Raw genomic sequence first — 20,559 nt, 5'->3', positions numbered from 1 at the left:
TATTTAGTTTATATGAAAAATTGAAAATTTTACATAATATAAGTTAAATTTAAAATATAAGAAAATCTTAAATCACATATAATATAAAAATAAGAATGAGAAAATAAATTAATTTCGGGTCTCTGCAGACGCCCATCAGATAGAATCTATTGGTTCTAGTTACTATCTTTTGGGTTCATAGTAAACCCGGCTCTAATTGGTTTCAATGTGGGGTTTTCGTTTCCGGGTAAATGGGTATTCAAATGGCTGTTATACCCTCGAGAAGATGAGATTTTTATGGGATGTGCAGGTTAGGTGAGAAAGTGAAAATGATTGCGAGCCGCCTTTCCGTTGACAGTCTAGGCCTCAAGGTTACTTGACCCAAACATCGAGGGTATTGTAGTAATAAAAAGCGAAGTTTTGGTTTTTTCGAAAGTCCATTTTGATAGAAGACAAAAGCCTTTTACACTGTTACACCTGAACCAAAAGTAATAATTACGGGTAGTTTAGAGATAGCCCTCTACTTTAATTTGTAATATTTTGTGTGCCCCACATATTTTATTACTAAAAATGACATGTACTCCTCGGTGCCAGTCGTCTCTAATAGACTAGTATAAAAAGACCTAAATGTCCTCTTTCCCAAAACAGTCATTTTCAATTTCTTAGGTAAAATTTTTTACTTTAAATATTATCTTAAGATTTTTTCTCGATCTTGAAACATCCTTATAATAATGAATTTTGGATAACTAAAATATGATAGAATTTTGGATAAAAAATCAATTATTTTTACAAGGGTTAATGTGAGGTCGACAAACAAAGACATAAAAATGAGTTAAAATAAATTTAATATAAGAGAATCTTAATAATACTCCTTGTGATATTGATGTTATTTGATTTATCCCTTGCAAATAGGGGTAGAGTCAAGATTTTTTTATAGTGAGGGCAAATTATAGTCAGTGGCACAATTGAAGAACTCATAAGAATGATTTTGAGGAGAAATTAAGAAATTTTGTTTGGAAGTTTAACAAAAAGATATTTAAGTATTTTCCAACTAGTCTATAAGAGAAGGTCAATCACAAGACAATGTCATCTTCAAAAATTAAAGGGTTATCTAAAAGTTCTGTGGGGGCAATTGCCCCCCACAAGCTTCTTACTAGCTCTACCACAAAATGCAAGGCTAAGTTTACCTCTTAATTGAAATTCAATGCACCATTTTATTGATGATTTATAGGTAAAGTTTTTATTTTTTATTTTCTTCCAATTTTTTTTTTTTAATAATTTAAGTTTTTAAAAGATATTTTGAATAAAATCAAAATGTATCCATTAATTCATCAAATTAAACCTGACATTGTATGTTAAAGGGTTGAGTATAATATTGCCCATTTCATGGGCAGTGTAAATAAAATTCCCTAAAAAAATTAATTTACCCATTGAAGAACCTATGATGATAAATTTTGAGAGAAAAATCTAGGTTCTTTAGTTAGATATCTAGATGAGAGCATTCAGGTCATTTTCATTAGTCCATGAGAGAATACCAAAGTCAAGGTGTATTTCATCAATTTAAAAGTTTAGGGGTTTCTCATATATTTATAAAGTTGGAGGGGCTATCTAGATCACCCAATATTCTATAAAAAATGGCTTTTCAGCTTCTCTCAGATTATTTGTAACAAACTCTAGAACCGTGGCGAGAAAGAGGAGACAGAGAAGAAGAAGAAGAATGAGAGAAACCTTGGAGTGCTTCATCAATGGCGAAACATTTGATTATTATTAAACGAAGCTCCCCTTTTTTAAAAAAATTTAAACCTTCAATCTTCAAAAAGATGAAGTCTTTCCTAGAATTTGTTTCTTGTTGCGGTCCCTCCGTACTTTCAGCTGTTCCAACAGCCCCTCCGCGCACGGAAGAGACACAGTCTATCATGCCGCTATCCTGCGCCAGGAAAGATCCTTCTCCATGTACGAAACGTAGGAAGCGAACCGGGTCCGGTTCGGTCTCTACGGCTCAGTGGAAACCATCGCTAAACGCGATATCTGAAGACACAATCGTCTCTATTGTGGCTGGAAAACCGGAACGGTCGGTTAGATCAGAGAAGAAATTAGACCGAAAAACCGGATCAACTGGTAGGATTCGCGCTCGTGACCGTATAATAGAGGATGAATACCGGTAAATGACCTGTTGCTTTACTCTTTTTAGATTAGATTTCGTGATTTTTTCGCTTTTGATTTGAGTTTCATGAATTATTTCTGAAGTCTCTCCTTTTTAGTTTTCTTCTTCGAAACGTTAAACGTTAATACTTTCTCAAATAACGAAAATACCCTTCATCAAATTTTGCATTTTACAGATGCTTTTCAATTTATTGGTGTAAAATAGGTAGGACTTCATCTGAAATCCGAGTGATCAAAAAATCGAATTTAGTAGGTTTGGATCTTCTAGCAGATCCGAATTAAAAAGTTGGTTGATGAGTATAGGTTAAATGTCCGTTGTACCGGTTTGAATCCGAGATCCATCCCTATATCTGTCTATTTTATAGGAACGGGGCATACGTGGCAAACTTTCAACCCTTTCGATAGCCATCCAATTTCAACACCTTCGATCAAGCTTCAAAAGGATTTTGTTTTGAATTTTTTTCTTCTGAATCCGAGTTTTTTCTATGAAATTTAGAGGGTTGTATTGATGTTTTGATAACACATGTGGTCCCAACAAACATTAGTAAGATTTGAAATCTTACTAAGGTAGTTATGTCAGACTGATTCACAAAGTAATTCTTGCTAGCAATAAATTCTATAAAGTAAAAGAGTTTTTGTAAGAAAATGCAAACAGATTGGTCTGCTCTGTAAATAACGTAAAAATAAAGTACTATTAAAAGCTTAGGGCCCGTGTGGATACAGGAGCCAGAAGTACTTAGAACATAAGTACTTTCATAAGTACTTTTTTAAGTACTGTCTGGAGTAAGTGGATAACTGTTGTGTGTTAGGATGCAGGTTCTGAAAAGTACTGTTCGAAGTACTTTTGATAGAGTTTTGTGTTTGGAAACTATTTTGAATTCTGTTTAAATGATCAAAATGCCCTTATAAGTATCAGTTACTATTATTAACATTATAACTCAACAAATTATTCTTCAAAAGAAATAAAAGTTATTGTTTTTATCCATAAAAACTAATATAAACACCCAACAATTATAAATAAATAGAAAATATTGTGAGCAAATATATACAACCACTAAAAATATGAAGAAGTTTTCACCACATCAATGGATAGTAAATTTGTGTGTAATTGTTCACATCAATTTTCCAATAAGAAAATTTCAACCATAGTTGGAATGCTCATGGATAAATCATTGAGTAAGCAATTGGGGGAGTTAGAAATTCAAATTCAAATGCTACACTAAAAGACTACCACCACATCAATGGATAATAATAAAATATTATTTAATTGCATTTTTGAGGGTATGCTTGTAATTTTCAAAATTTATGATGGACATACTTGTCCCAAATGCTATACCAAAAAGCTACCACCACATCAATGGATAGTAATATAGTATTACTGCAATTGCATTTTTAAGGGTATGCTTGTAATTTTCAAAATTTATAAGGGGTATACTTGTCCCAAATGTTACACCAAAAGGCTACCACCATATCAATGGATAGTAATATAATATTATTTCAATTGCTTTTTTGAAGGTAGATTTGTAATTTTTGAAATTTATGAGGAGCATACTTGTCCTAATCTCGTCATTTTGACAATATTTTGTGGCTCCGCGCAAGAGTAGTTTAGAGAAGTAGCACCATCGGTACTCCGTGAAAAAGCACTAAAATGACTCCACAATAAAGTAGTTCTTTCTAGGAGTAATTTATCCAAACACCTTTAAAGTGCTTCTGACTCCCCGCAAAAGTCAGAAGTACTTAGAAAAGTCAATCCACACAGGCCCTTAGCTTGCAAAGAGAGTCTGACTAGCCTTACTAAGTTAGTAAGGATTTCACCCTTACTAAGTGTCCAAAAAACATGATCCGATGCTTTTTTAAGGTTGTAAAGGAAAAATTCGATGAACTATGAAAATAAAAAATTCACTTTTAATTTAAATTTTAATTTTGGAGTAAGATTGAAGTTAGGTAACCATCAATTTTCAAAACCTTGGATCAAGTCCAATAAAAATTGTTTTTTGAAAAAAACAATTTTTTGGATCTGGGTTTTTCGATTAAATTTAGAGGGCTGTGGTGTTGGATTGCTAATGTGATAATTCATTTGAGCAAAACGACCCTTAGTAAGGCTTGAAATCTTTAGTAAGGAAAATATTTCTCTAACAATACAACACTTTAAAAGATCCTATTTTCTTCCTTCTTTTTTTCGGGTTGAGTAAATAATTAAAAGCACACCACTAGAGCAAAGATCATCTAGGTTTTGCTGAAAATTAAAGCTACCACATGTGTTTTTGAAAGTCCAAACCGATGGTGCTTTGTACTTACTCTTGAGAGTGACTAAGAAAATGTCCAAATCCCTTCAAAATTTTCCAACCTTAGATAAATGGTGCATGTCATCTCATAATATTAGGAAAAAAAAGGTCAATAGATCAGGTAAGATAGGGTTATCTTGGTTATCTAATAATAAAATCTGGGAACTTTGACTTGGACAGCATATATCAGATGTCACGGGCCACCTTCTCCCTTTTACTTCCTTTTTGGATTTTGTATGATTTTGTTTGCACCCATTAAGACTGACTAAAATTGCCCATTTACAAATGCTTTTAATTTACATGTAGGTTCGACTAATACTTCTAGTAAATTTTCTTGGAAGATTTTGTTTTTAGATGAAAGTTTTTAATTTGTAATTTTTCTTGTTTTCGTTGAACGATTGTCTAATAAGTTGGGTCTTTCTGTAGGAGAGCTCCGGTTCCAGCGATCATTCCAGCATTCTCTCCAGCAACATTCTTATTTTGATGGGAGACGTCATCAAGCTTATGTTAAAGTTTGTATATGATAAATATTGTAAATTGTTAGTAAAGGAGTATGAGAATCCTCTGATGTTGTTTATCTTAATTATCTTCAATGGAGTCTCATTTCCATACACAATGATCTTCATGTGCAAATGAAGTAAAGGATAAAATTAAGTCTAAGGAATTTCAAACGTGCCATCCACCGTCTTATTCTCTCATTTAAGAATTATGTGCTATAAACCGATTGAAGGGAGGGGGGGAACCTGAGGGTGGAGGAATATATACATTCAACACTCCCCGTCACACATAAGGGTGGAAAGAATCGAAACCGTGACCTATAGAAATCTAGTGCTTTGATAACATGTTAACCAACTAATTACTCCAAAAGACCAATCTGTTAGTGAGAACTATGAGTATAAGAGGTCACGGGATTTAACTGGGCTATGACACACCCGAGAGTGGATGGAAATAAACACTCAATTACACTTTCGAAGTGGAAGACTGTCTTGAAAGAAAGTGTAGCTCTGGAACTTGTTCTTAAAAGAGTTGAAGCAAATTGAAACTCAGAAAGGTCGACATACCAGTAGTCCCTCCCATGCGAAAGCTACTTTTTCCAATATACCCATTGGATGATATGGTTTCAAGGACCAGTTTATGGGATCGGTTGATGAGGTCGAATAGGCTAATCCCAGCAATACCATCTTCCACTGATGTTAATGGCTCCATAATGTTGTGGAAAGCTTGTGTTTCAGAGTTCTCTATATTGTTGTGACAACCCGAAGATGTTCCGGATGATCTATAACTAGTGATCAAACCCTGCTTAAAAACCATATTTGAAGACGAAATTGAGAAAAGCATAAGGGATTTCTAATAAAATGGTTGCAAAAAATGAAGTCAGTCCATTTAGTTGTAGGTGGAAGTAGAAGATATCAAATTAAGGCTTCCTATGAACAACAGATAAAAAATATTTGAAAATAAGTACGCAAAAACACCATTCTGGATGGGAAAAGGGATTCTAGTGAAGAATGGCCCCAAAACCTGTCTTTTGGCAGAATTTATGGTGCGGTGAAACTGCATTGAAGTACTACTCGCTTTGCTTCCCAAAAGATCAATTAATATGGCATACCATTCGCTTTGCTTCCCAAAAGATCAATTAATACCGCAACGTAGCCAATATGCTTTTCTCTCATGCCTTTATTTGTTTATGGTTCTATATTGTGGTATCCTACTCCTAGGCATAGAGGAACCATGGCAATCAATAACGAACTTGGTGTTCAATTTTCTGTGGTGAGGTCCTTTAGAAAAATAGGTCGACCCCATGATGATGCTTAACACCTCTCATTCATATTTTTTATGAAATATTCAAAAGAAAGAAAAAATGCAACATTCAAATGTCCTTTTTACCTAACAATTTTTTATCTTGAATATCACCCCTAATTATATGATCACTTTGGAGGGGTTGATTATCCCTTATGGAAAATGAGGACCAAATTGATTGGGGTTTAGTTATTGAACAATGCTGAAGTGACCTCAAGATTGTACCTCATATCACACATCCTAACGTGAAAGTGTAGGAAGATGCTTTTCATTGAGATATAATTCAAAAAGCATCTATGGTTCCTACACACTTTCACGTCAGGATGTGCAATATGAGGTACAATCTTGAGGTCAATACAGCTTGATTCATAGTTGTTACTACTAAATCACACTCATTTGCAATTTACTACATGAAGTGCAAGAAATAACATGTTCTTTTACTTGCTCATGGTATTTATTTTTAGTCTTGTATAGCTAACATGAAAAGAGAAGAAAAGAACATCTAATCCATAAACTGAGACTCTCAGTTGCCCTTCATGCATTTTCACTCTTCTCCATTCCCTCCATTGTATCAAACAATTGAGAGTATAAAGTCTCCGGCAAGTAGAATGTAAGTATCCCTCCAATAATCCCACATGCCCCAAACACCATGAAGGGCAATCCACCTCCCAAAACCACGACGAACGGCGCCAATATTGCTCCCATCTGTCCAGCTTGCACTCCACACCCAAGAGCGGCATTCCTCACTACCGTAGGAAAAAGCTCGGCCATATAAATAAACAACAAATTATAAGTTCCCGCCATCCCAAATATCCCCAATATTCCACACACCATTTTTACTGCCCTCCATGCCCCATTGTTCCTTATTAGGCTCCCCACCAAGCAAAATACCCCACTGAACCACAATGTACCTATTGCCATTGGCTTTCGGCCAAACTTATCCAACAAGAGTGCAGTTATTGCAAATGCTGGCATCTCTCCTACAGCATTAAGTAGGACATTGAGGTAAATATTTGTTTCCAGGTTGACGACATTCAAACTAAGGCCATAGTACACAACAGAACACAAGAAATTGATTGACACTGTTAGTATTAGGCGAATTCGAGTGATGGGTGATCTAACAACGTCGATGAGGGAACCTGTTACCGCATCTTTCATCATCGACATTCCTTCTTCATTTGAGTTCTTGTCATTTTTATCGTCATCAAGGGTTAGGACAACTCCTTTAGGGAGATATTTTCCATTGGATTGTGCGATTGTATGCATGACTTTCATAGCGCTGTCTATCTTTCCTCGAACAAGGTACCACCTTGGGGATTCAGAAATAAAGGGAACTACAAAGATGACGAAGAGGATTGAGGGGACGGAAGAGGCTATGTAGAGAGCACGCCATGACCTATATCAAAGCATAGAGGTGCATAATTTTTAGTATATCTCGTCACAATATGGAAAGTTGTGGTGTAAAAACAAAACAAATTCTACTCTAATTAAATTAAGAACCTGACAATGTAGGCAACTCCAGAGAGAAGAGCGATTCCAGAGGAGAAGAAGTAGAAAGTTGACATTCCAGCAACACCGCGCTTTGTAGGGCCAACTGGCTCGGTGGCAAGGACAAAGGCACATAAGCCCACACCCCCTGTGCTTAAGCCGGTGAGGAAACGGAGAAACATGTAAACCCAATAGGTGGGAGATAACGCTGTTAAGCAGCCGAATATAGCGTTCATTATGCAAACTATCGTTAGAGATCGTTTTCTTCCTAAAAAGGAATCTGAGAGATGACCAAATATTCCTGCACCTGCCAACATACAAAAATTCAGCTACATACGAAAAAAAAATCAGTTATAATTCTTGGTGGATCAGCACACAAAAGATTTGCCTATTGGTGATTTCGAACCCCTACCTTAATGAATTTTTTACAAGTACTTTAGTTATTAGATTTTTTGAGATTCAATATTGATTTTGATAATTTTTAATGAATAGGGTCCAAGAGTAGGTGGACCAAATACTAATGAATCAATGATCCAAAAGAGTGCACCACGTTTTGGTGAATATTTTTTATATCTCCGTGTGTTTTCAAACATGATAACAGGCCCTCTTGGAACTCAGTCTTCAGTGGTAGACTAATAAAAATTGACTCAAATGCCAACCTCTAGCTGAAAACCCTTGTTTTTGTCTTCTCATCAGAACCAGCATCATCAACCTCTTAGGTAAAAAATTTTACCCTCATCTTCAATTTTAAGATTCTATCTACTTCAACCTTCAAGCCTCAAGACAAGATAATAATTCTAGAAAATTAAAAAAATGATGGAATTTTAGGTATCAAAATAAAGGGTTTTCTAAGAAGTATTATAACCTAGTTTGAAAATGATGGATTAAAAAAAATGTTTAATTATTAAAAACAATTTAACATAGAGATTGAAGAGCTTATGAAATTTTGGATAGAAAAATCTAGGATTTTCTACAAAGGGTTAAGGCTAAGTTAAAAATGATGGATTGAATAAAAGGTTAAATAGATTAACAATGATTTCCCATAAGCGGGAACAACATCTAGAGCAAAAGGGAAGGCCCCTAATGTCGGTGGATAACAATTTAGCAGAAGCAGCAATGATATTGGGGCGGGATTTTTCTCTCCCAATCCATCGATCATTCCTCATCCCATGAGAGGGCTTACCCCCCCATCGGTTGGGAAGCAATAATCTCTCCTTCGGGGAAAAGTTGAAGAGGTTGAAGATGACTGATTCTAGAAAGAAAAATCAAGTATTTTGGAATAGAGTTGATGTTTATGGTATTTGAATCATTTTCAATAGACTGAGGTCAAGGGAGGCATGTCATCAGTTTGAAATCACAAGGTATCTCAAATATTACTCAAAACCTGGTAGGTTGTACGTCCAAATCACACAGAATTAAAATGACATTACTGTTAAATTGGTGGCCAGTGTCATAGTATTAAAAAAAAAAAAAAAAAAAAGAGAAGAAAATGAAAATAACACATAAATTTGAACTTTTAATTTAAAATATAAAATTCCTAATTTGGATAATATACGCTAAAGTGGAAAAACAGCCTCATTCATTTATTTTCAGGAAAAAATAAATAAAAAACAAATAAAACAAAGACAAAATTCTGTTATATAAATAATAAAATAAGTGTTAAAACGATGGACTATGGAAACGTTGCATGAATGCCTTTCTTAGACTTCAGTCTTCTCCAATAGGCCAATTCAAAACTAACTAAATGCCTTCCTCTCAATTTTTAATCTGCAATCAAAAATCTTTTATAGGTGTTTTTTCCCCCAAAAAAGTCGTCTTCAACCTTTTGGGTCTTCAACCTTAAGATTCTAACTATTTCAAACTAGAAAATAAATATTTGACATCTTCTTCAACCAGAAGGTTCCATCTACTTCAACCTTCATATTTTGAGAATAGGATAGGATTTTGAAGTGGAAAATGATGAAAATTAAGTAGAAAAACAAATAAAATTTAAAACAATGGATTGAAGGCGAGATTCAATAAATTAAAAGTTATCTACCGTAGAAATTGAAGAGCTTGAAGATGACTTTTTTTAGGTAGAAAATTCAAGGATTTTTTGTTATAGATTGAAGATGAGTGCATTTAGGTTATTCTGAATTAGTCTATTGAGAAGACTGCGGTCAAGGACATGTCATCACTTTGAAAACCCAGAAGTGATGAAGACACAAAAGTATCTCAAATATTCACCAAAACATGGAAGGCATGTCTAAATGACACTTTCGAAAAAGTTTAATAGACCTTCGTCCTCATGGATAAGAAGACCACGACAATGATGGGACAAGAAAAAATGCAATAATAGGAGTTGACAAAAATAATATTCATATCTATTTATTATGATGAATACCCATCTAATCAAACACCTAACCAAACTCAAATTCAGCTTGGGTAATTTAATATTCAAATAAAATCAAAATTAAATTAAACTCATAAAGTTATAACATTAACGTTTTTCAGACTCGAAAATTTTACTTTGACTTCACTCGGTTGATGTGGCAAGTGCACAAAACCGTAGATCTTTTTCCTTATGTATCCCAAAGAAAAATATCTATGCTTTTGTGCCCTTGCAACTTTGACCAAGTGTAAATTTTTGAGTCAGAAAATCACGGCTCAAGTTATAAAATTGACTCTGACTACCGTATAGATATTGCCAATCTTGTCAAATTTTCTTTAAAATGCTTTCGTTGTTCCCCCAACTACATTCCTGTCTCCCAACCCATAATTTTATATTTCTATTTTCCTTTTTATGCCACTTTCCCGTTTTCATTCTCTTCTTTGATTACATGAAGTATTTTCTTAAAGAAAGAGAAAAAAAACTTGAGGTATTGCTCGCGAGTACGTGCCCTCCTATCCCCCTTTCATGCCAAAGATGATAATGCGGACATTATTTTGGCTCATTGGACCATGAACTTTGTGTTGACTCTTTAAATTCAGCCTAGAAATGAAAAATCGATCTGACCAATTACATTTAACAATGGGATTTGAGTTTTTTCGTCGTGAACAAATATGAGTGAAATGTTGAATTAGGGCTTCAAGCTCTTGACAAACATGGGTCAAATGTAAGGATATCAAAGAAATCAATCCGACTGATATTTTGGTTTAAAGTTCAGATTCATGGGTTCAGTGGCTAGAAAGTGTGCTATAAAATTCCCGTTTCTTCTTTATTCAAACAATTCTAGGTAAATCTTTCTATTCAAATACGTATACAAATTAAAATAAATACCAAAGTATAAAAATTAGTTGACATTATGGCCCTAACTTCGATTATATGTTTGGAGGTATGTTGGACCCGGGCAGCAGACATTCTCATTATTTTTGTTGGATAAACTAATATATCAGCTATCCTAATGCTGTTAAACTGATTACACAGATTTCATTAAAAAAATTCTGAATCATTTTTTCTTTTAGTTTAAGTTTATAATCACTTTATTTAAAATTTTAAAATTAGAAATTATCCTTTTTCACCTTCAATATTATAATGAGATAAGGGTTTCATGCAAATTCAAAATTGCCTTTATAAATATATTCTAATCACAAAAATGAATTAGTAATATCGAAATGTATAAACTATGATGTAAAATTTGATGAGCTATTTAAATTTATTAAAATAGTCAAATTAAATTAAAATATTACAATTTTTTTTAATACATGTATACGCATCAGAAAGAAATTTAATAGTAATGATTCTATAACTCAGAGTCCATAAACAATAATTTATAATAAAAACAAAATCTCTCATTAATGAATAATTTTAAGAAATAGACTGGTCGACAAGTCCTGATTCTCCAGTCCACAAGTATCAATCTCACTTTTAATTTTCTGACATCGATTTAAATGATGTTAGGGCTATACTCAACCAAATTAATTTTCTCTATCGACACCTCTGTCCTGTGGGGTCTGTGATCAACAGGCAACTTTGCATTTTTCTAATATAGGTTTATAGCCATTTTATTTAAAATATTTTCCATCATTCTTGAATTTAATCAATAGTGGGCCTACCATCCATGGTAGGTGGTGGCATGTTTAGAGTAACCAATAAATTGCAGGAATACGTCACCTTAATAAAGAGTGTCTCCCACCGACCCCTTTGAATTCAGTCTCCTATTATAAATCAATAGAAAATTGAAGATGACTGATTAGAGATTAAAGATAAATACATTAAGTCATTTTTGGATTAATCTATAATAAAATACTTGTTGTGTAAATGTCTTGTATTTTGTTGCGTTGCGTAGAGTTGTGGGGGTCTCTAAGACAGTAAAACTTAAGAGAGAAAATAGTGATTGTTCTTGTTCTGTTTCGTGGACGTAGGTATATTGCTGAACCACTTAAATCCTTGTTTTTTGTGTGATTGTGTTATCTTTGCTATTATGATTTTTTTACAATACAAAGGTCAAGAATCATATTATAATGATATCTCAAATATTCACCAAAGAATCGTGATTTTTTGACTCCCCCCTCTAATATACTCACTATACTCTCCAGTGGTGGCATGTGTTAGAATCATAGATTTTTCCTCGAGATATAAAATCACACATCCCCATAGTATTGGGGGGGGGGGGGGTATGTTAGAGAAAAATAAGAGGGGTAGGGGTGGGAGTGGGGATTCAGAGAATCCTTATTCTTCACCACATCATGGAGGGTATGTCTTAATACTTAATGCATATGATGTCAAACACTTATTCAGTACTCTTGTCTTGACCTTCGTCTTGTTTGAAATTTAATATATTTATATTTAAATAAATATATATATTACAGTAAAATGATTCAAATCAGAAGGTGCTTAGTCACAAGATTATATTTCTATGAATATACATAATGATTCATCATAAAATACAAAGTGAAAGACATTTCACATCGTAAATCTCGCTAGTTCATTGACGATGCCATAACGTGGTTGAGTGCCTTACATCTTGATGATTTTTAAAAGAGAGATTCAATTGTCACAACAAATTTTACTAGTAGAACACCAATTCATACGATACCATCCATCAAAGAATTAGCAAACATCTTTTGGTCTCTTAGTGAAAGTTGGTGTGGCAAAAGAAGCTCTCTATCTAAAACCATTCAACTGCATATCTACTAACAATCAAACAAACATACTGACTCAGTCCGAAAAGGTGGGCCAGCACCAAAATCAGCTTGATTGGTGATTTCTAGGCATTGGAATAGAGATTTTTTAGTTTTTTTTTTTTTAAGTATCATTGCTTGGATTTCTAGTCCATAATGCAATAAAACTTCTCCAAATCTAAATGCCCATAATTTACTAATCAGAAGATTTGGTTTGTAGTTGTAGGTCCAACAATGCCTAGAGTAGGATAACGTTAATCAACTCCAGGAGTGCATGAGAGATCAAATTGATAGATAGATAGATAGATGACTCACCAATCATGGAGCCTGCGAAGAAAACTGACTGAGCCAAGCCGACCTTATACTTCTCTCCACATACGAGCCCCCACTCAGCAACAGTCGAGCTTCCCGGACCTCCAACCCACTCCCAAGATCCGGGTTGCAACTCACAAATGGACCGGGTCATCGACGAACAACCCGAATCCTTACCCATACAACGCCAAGCCGGATCCTGATCCGCAAAGATAATGACCATGGTGTGAAAAGCATCCAAAGCCCAGGCCAAGCTGGTGAGCACAAAATGCCTTAGTTGCCAAAACCCGAACTCACCGGAGTATCTCTCGAGCATCTCGTCGATACCCATTTTCGTGTCATGTTCATCGGGATGTTTGGCTGGAAGAAGTGGAGAAGTGATGGCATGTTTGCCGGAATCCGACGACGAAGTTGGCATTTTTTTTAGGCTAATGGAACAAGACATCCTACTCTCCTTATATTAAGGAGGAGAAATTCAGGTGTCCAATGAACTTGTATACAGTGTCCAACTAACGGCTAAGATTGTATTAAGTTTTCTAGGGATTCTCTAATTATACTGTCTGTACTTAAACTGGTTGGATACCCTTAAATTAACACGTGACAGAGTAATGCTTGATGTTGGGCTGGAATATCTCAAATGTGGATGTTGGGCTGGAATATCTCAAATGTGGACTTCTATTGCTCTGTTTGGAAAAGCCGGTTGGAGGCTAATTTCATCCGAACACGTTTGGTTTTTTCGAACTTTAGTGTTTGGGATGGAGTGGAACTCTTTTTAATTGCCGATTCCTTCGTCAAAAATAGCCGACTCTCTCGACTTCCAACTCTTCAACGAGTCTCTGCAACATCACACGGTTCTTCCGCAAAAACAAAATCTCTCGACTTCCAACTCTTCAACAACGAGTCTCCGCAACATCACGTGGTTCTTCCACAAAAACAGAGTGCTTGAAGAGCTTGGCGTCATCTCTCTCAGATTTTACAATAAGAAATCATCTCTGCAACTCCCTCAGGTAAGCAATTTTTTTTTATTTTTCAATATTTGTGTGTTAAATCAATCCTTCCCACAGCATGTTATTCATCGAAAATTTTAAGAGAATCTAGAAGGAAAAAAAAAAAAAAAAGAGAGAAAAAAGAGAAACCTTCGGTCTCAACACCATTGTCATCTTCTCCAACTCAATCGAACCCAAACTCACCCTCATTCTCTTCGTTCCAACACCTACAAGAGCATCATATTCATCTCCCTCCCTCACTCATATTCACAATTAACACACAAACATCATTGTCTTCTCACCCATCACTCACAAACCTTCATCATCTCTTCTCCTTTTAACTCCAAATGCTCACCTGCACAGCAGCACCGCAGCCATCCATTAATGGCCAACGCAGTATCAACACACTCTCTCACTCACGACTCACCCATGGAACCCATCTTCGTCACACTCAACTCACCTTTGGGCTCTCGACAGCACCCACAAGATTCACCCACACAACTCTTTGAATCTGAACTTGAGACAGCAATGTTCTCTTACAACCACAGAAACATGTGGTTAGAAACAGAGTTAAGAAAAATAGAGTTATATTGCCACACCAACTTTTGTCTAATAGTTGACATTGACCTTTTAGTTGATTTAAAGAGTTGTGTGGGTAGGGCTTGCCAACTTTTGTCTTATTTTTCATCCATGAGATGGATGACCCTCACGTGGAGAGTTAGAAAGTAGTGGTTATCAAAAAATAAAAAAAGTTTGAATTACAATTGCCTTTCAATTTCAAGAATTTGTTACATGAATATCATTTTGAAATTTTTAGAGAATTGTATGTTAATCATTTATAAAGAAACTTGTGTAGAGTTTTTTTTTTTTTTTTACACCAATTACAAATACTAGGTCCACATGAAGGGGTAGGAGCAAGTCAAGTTGGTCAAACTACGTTGAACCCTTGAAGGGGGCATTGAAATAGGTACAAGTAAGTTGAACAAGTTCATCATGGCCCTAAATCCATAGTGATCAAACTCCTTCTTATTTGTTTTGAATCTTTGAATCCTTCATGATCAAGTTCATCATGGCCCATAGAGGCCTTTTTCATTTTTGGATTACAATCCCATAGGTTGAACAATCTACCTTAAACCGATGATGGCCAATGAAAGCTCGTTTGAGTTGAGCTATTGCTCCTCCATCTCTTCTACACATGTGGGTGTATCATCAATCATCAACGACCTGCAAAACTTTATCTCATCAACAAAATCAATAATCTTTTCAGTTACTCCCTTCAACAACTCCTTTTTGCAACATGACGACTCTTAATCAGGGGTTATTGATTTTGTCTAACTCATATCAGTCTTTGATCGCCATGAGTTTGAGGGAAGATTTTAGAATATTAAGATATGATGTTCTGTCCCTAAGGATTTGGGTGAGATTAGGATAAATTTGATTAGATATTAGTTTATTTTTAGATTATTTTCTTATCCAATTTGATGGTTTTGTCATTTTCCTATAGATTTAGGGATAGTGATGGAATTTAATAGTGACAATGTGAATTGGTGTGCATTTAGTAAATGTGGGTGTGACATATTTTTTTACTTGACATTACAACCATTGAATTGAGAAGGATCTAACACGATGGTTCGTATATTTATCGGATCGGATTGGGTATCAAAAAAATATTCAATTCATTGCTAGGCCCAGGATCTCCATTAAAGGGTGGTTGAGATATGTGGAGAGATTAAAATTTTTCAAAAATGAGTTCTTGTTTTTTAGGAATTAGTTTAGCTCTGCAATTTTCTGAAAATCTTTGGGACTATGCACCCATCTCAACCGTTTGTTTAATGAACATTATCAAAGCACGTGTGAGACTAATAATAATATTATTTTTAAAGAGACTATATTGTCTCGACAATTTTTACTAACACCACCACCATTCCTATGATATCAACAAGGAATTAGCACCCATCTTGCATTCTTCTTAATAAAAGTTGGTGTGGCAATAAAAGCTCTCTATTTTTAAAAGTGAACACTTTCGTGTTCTTTAATTTTCCTTGGAAAATTGTAGTGTCCAATAAATCATTGAGATGTAAAGATATTCCCTAAGAAATCGAAGTGTGTTTATATATGTTTTTAGGATTTTGTTATCATGTTATTATTATCTCAATTTATTTTTTTCTTAGATTTTGTTATCATGTTTTTATTATCTCAATTTATTTTAAATTTAAATTTTATTTTTGTAGTTTTTATCTAGATAATGTCTAGTTAACCATCAGTAAAGGCATATTGGGATTCAACAATACATAAAATTTGGGTGGAATATTATGTTGAAGTAGTTCAAAAGTATGGTAAAGGAGGAGGGGGTCTAACCTCAAAAGGACATGATTATTTTATAACTATATTTGAAGAAAAGTCAAAAAAATCTTACACCAAAGTTCAATACAAGCATCGCTGGGATTATGTGAAGGATAGATGGAAAGCATGGAAGAATCTTAGGATGAAATCTGGATTAGGATGGGATGTGAATACGGGATCCTTTGAAGCAACTGATGAACAATGGAAGTCATATGTTTTGGTAATTTTTTTTTTCATATGATAATTGAAGTTAAATGAGTTAGTTAATTATTTTTTTCCTGATTATGTTTTATATTTTTTATCAGTTAAATAAACATTCCAATCAATTTCGATATAAGGCACTAGAGTATGAAGATGAACTAGACCAAATATTTGGTGGGATCGTTGCAACTGGAAAACATTGTATGACTCCAAACGAGACGTCTTCTTCAATTATGCAAGATAGTCGTGTTTCTCTCGATGATTTGGATGCAGATATTGATGAAGTGAATGAAGGGTCAATACCAAATACTTCAATTGATCCAGTTGAAAAATCTATTGAAGATATGCCTAAAAGACGTCATAAGAGATCGAGTGAGTTTGACCCCTCTTCTACCACAAGTGTGAATGCGAAAAGGAATGCAAAAATAGACGATATTGAAATCCATAGAATGCTTTCTGTAATGGCTGATAGTATAGAGGCGGATTTGAAAAAATAAGAAATGACGCAGAACGCAAAGAAAGACACGTCTATTATCTCATGCATCAACTTGTTGAGTACTTTCAATGACATAGATCGATGTGGACCAGTATGGATGTTTTTAGTGGACAAATTATTCAAAGAGTCTTCTAACAGGGAGATTTTTGTTGGATTGATGGATATTGACCATATGTCTGCATCAGAGTGGATTAAAATGAAGTTTGAAGAGGCTCATGGGATCTCGTAATGGACAATCTTATAAGGATAGGGTAGATTTATGATTCCAAATTATATTAAATACTATAATAGAATAGTGATATTTTTTTTTTATTACCATAATTGTTAGAAGACATTATTTTAGTTTATTGAATTCTTAAATTCATTTTTTACTTAATAGTTTTACGTTATGGTTGGTAGAAATATTTGTGTTTAATTTTTTTATTTTTCATTTAAACTCTATATGATTGGATAATTATGAATTATTATCTGTTTATAATTATGTGATTTGCATATATGTAATATCAGATGGATGTTTGCACAAAGAAGAAAATTTTCTTTTTTATTTTACTGTGGCATTACTACCGTACAAGGAATCGACGCATGAAACAACCATGTCGAACTTCACTACTTTCTGGTGATTCATATGTCAGAGAAATACTTGATTCAGACAATCTAGTGCCTTGTTACGACAATTTTCGTATGGATAAATATGTCTTCAATAGATTATGTTATTTTATGAGAGATAGAGGATTACTTCAAGATAGTAGAGCAGTGAGAGTTGAAGAACAAATTGCAATTTTTTTATATACAGTTGGGCATAATGTTAGAAATAGAAATAATCAGGATAGATTCCAACATTCTGGTGAAACGATAAGTCGATATTTTCATCATGTATTACAAGCATTATATAATTTTGCCCATGACTTAATAAAAGCACCTGACTTGAGCGTCACACCACCAAAAATATTAGCAGATCGACGATATTTTCCATGGTTTAAGGTAATTGATTATTTAATATTTGAATTAATATAATCAATAACATAATAGTTGTTTAATGTTTACTTTTAAATGAAATAGGATTGCGTGGGTGCAATTGACGGGACTCATATACCTGTAGTTATATCATTTGACAAACAAATACCATTTCGATCAGGAAGAAAGACCGAATGTACACAAAATGTCTTGGCTATTTGTTCATTTGACATGCAATTTACTTTTGTTTTGGCTGGATGGGAAGGTTCAGCACACGATTGGCGAGTCTTTCAATCTGCGCTTAGCGATCCGAGTTTGAATTTCCCACATCCTCCTGTTGGTAATGAAATGTTATTTTATTTTATTTTTGATATTTTTTATATCCATTAAGGTAATTTAAATTTACTGAAAAAAATATTTTAATTGTCTTAGGAAAATATTACATGGTTGATGCGGGTTATCAAAATATGCGAGGATATCTTGCACCATATCGTAATACACGGTATCACATTCATGATTTTCGTAGAGGAAATGGACCAAGAACGAAGGAGGAGTGGTTCAATTATTATCACTCTTCATGCAGAAACGTTATTGAGCGTTGTTTCGGTGTACTGAAAAAACGATTTTCGATTTTGAAACGGATGGCTTCATACTCTTTTGTGACTCAGATACGTATTGTATGTGTGTGCATGGCCTTACATAACTTTATTCGACAACAATCAGTTACTGATAGTTGGTTTACACAATATGAGGATGAAAATGTTGACATTGATAGAGGAGGCGCATCTAATACGACACCAAATGAAGTTGATGATGAATTGGTTGCTGATATGAATATTGTACGAGATGAGATTGCTCAACAAATTTATAATGCCATATATACATGATGTAAAATTTTATTTAATTATTTATTTGATAGACATTAAATATGTTAGTATAGAAAAAATAAAATTGAATTTTTATTTTTATTTTTTAATATTAAATCCTATGTTTATACTTATTGTTAACATATTATTACTTATATAAGATAAATAATTTTTTTTTTAATATTATTTTTAATTTCATCCAGCAATTTTTAGAAACAGCAGGTTACCAAACAATTCAACATCTTAACAGCATAGTTAGACAGTATGTTACCAAACAATATACTCAATTCAGCAAGTTGCTTCAGCAACAGCAACAACAACTTTCTCTCAGCTTCAGCAACTTAATTCAGCATCAGCAACTTTACATACAACTTTTCCAAACAGAGCATATATATAGCATAGTAAAAAAGCTCAGATACGGTAATTATTGGGGGAGTTTAATTGGGTTGATTCGGATAAGTTTGGGTAAAAAGTTTCGGAGAATATACAAAGAGTAATGCTGGGGTGACATTGGGATTTACTGCAATTCTCACATTTCTGACGTGGAGGTGCACACATTATTGTAGATGCTTGTATCTCGAGAAAATACATGGATGGCCATCACATCAACACAGATAGAATCACAGTGAAAAACAAAATCCCCCAGGATCTTCCATATACAAATGATGTTATTATTTTTTATTTTTTATTTTATTTTTTTTATGAAAGCTCCCTTAAAAAACCCCATATTTAGCTCTTGACATTTGAATGCTAAGGAAAATAAAATTTTGATCAGCCAAGGTGCAGACGGCAGCGTCCCTACCAGGGGTCCCATTGCCTAGTCAATGGGCGGGGGTGGAGACCCAGATCCAAATTTTTTATGGGGTAAGAAAAGGATAATTGTGTAATATTTTCTTAAGAGGTTTTCTGTTTTGGGGAGTTTTAAATATTTTGGTAACTCTCGAATATATAAATAGAGATCTCTAAGGCTATAAAACTTACGAGAAATTAGTGATTGTTCTTATTCTGTCCCGTGGACATAAGCACACTGTCAAACCATGTAAATCCTTGTGTGTTTGTGTGATTGTGTTGTCTTTGCTATTTCGATTTTTTCATATTTGAGAATTAAAATGAACAGTTAGTTGTAATCGAAGTTTCGTCATATTCAACTCACGAAATGGTAATTTACTCTTACAATTCCCACTAAAATTACCCTCAAATTGTAAAAATCGTGATTCACTTCATTGTCAAAGTGTGACTTGAATGTTAGTGCATTTGTCATAGGAGCTCCAAGAACCAAGAGCTAAAGTCAAGTCTACCAGCAAGAAGAAGAAAACCAATATATTTTATAACCTACCATTTTTTGTATTTGTGGGAATTTTTTTTCTTCTATTTTTCTCTCTTATCTTATTATCCTCGATCCTTCTCTTTCGATCACTTACACTCATCCTCACTAACACCTTTATCACGACATAACAAGTAGTAGGAGCTCATTGAACAACCGATGTGAGATTATCACTCTCCAGTGGGGTGTAATAATCGTTATGGTATTGTTAAGTATGTTGTCATGAAGCCCCGTAAGCCTCAAGTATTGACTTGGGATTCTA

The 20,559-nt window shown here is 34.1% G+C and overlaps 1 protein-coding gene and 2 long non-coding RNA genes across 3 annotated transcripts; 2 read left to right on the top strand and 1 right to left on the bottom strand.

The window, feature by feature from the left end:
• The first annotated feature begins 1,430 nt into the window (after positions 1-1,430).
• LOC147392042 (uncharacterized) lies at positions 1,431-5,105 on the top strand. The gene is made up of 2 exons (XR_015170320.1): positions 1,431-2,140; positions 4,854-5,105. It is a non-coding gene; the product is annotated as an uncharacterized LOC147392042 (long non-coding RNA).
• Positions 5,106-6,628: 1,523 nt separating this feature from the next.
• Positions 6,629-13,601, bottom strand: LOC147392041 (organic cation/carnitine transporter 4-like). The gene is made up of 3 exons (XM_086457264.1): positions 13,131-13,601; positions 7,725-8,019; positions 6,629-7,620 (listed from the first exon to the last, which is right to left on the bottom strand). The coding sequence occupies exons 1-3, from the start codon at positions 13,570-13,572 to the stop codon at positions 6,759-6,761; spliced, it is 1,599 nt and encodes a 532-aa protein (XP_086313390.1). The 5' UTR covers positions 13,573-13,601; the 3' UTR covers positions 6,629-6,758.
• Positions 13,602-16,365: 2,764 nt separating this feature from the next.
• Positions 16,366-19,139, top strand: LOC147392040 (uncharacterized). Its single transcript, XR_015183369.1, has 3 exons — positions 16,366-16,676; positions 16,762-18,447; positions 18,540-19,139. It is a non-coding gene; the product is annotated as an uncharacterized LOC147392040 (long non-coding RNA).
• The last annotated feature ends 1,420 nt before the right edge of the window (positions 19,140-20,559 follow it).

Source organism: Akebia trifoliata, chromosome 11, assembly GCF_017979445.1.
Source record: "Akebia trifoliata isolate Shusen 1 chromosome 11, ASM1797944v1, whole genome shotgun sequence".
NCBI lineage: Eukaryota > Viridiplantae > Streptophyta > Magnoliopsida > Ranunculales > Lardizabalaceae > Akebia > Akebia trifoliata.
This window is presented reverse-complemented; position numbering and strand designations above follow the sequence as displayed.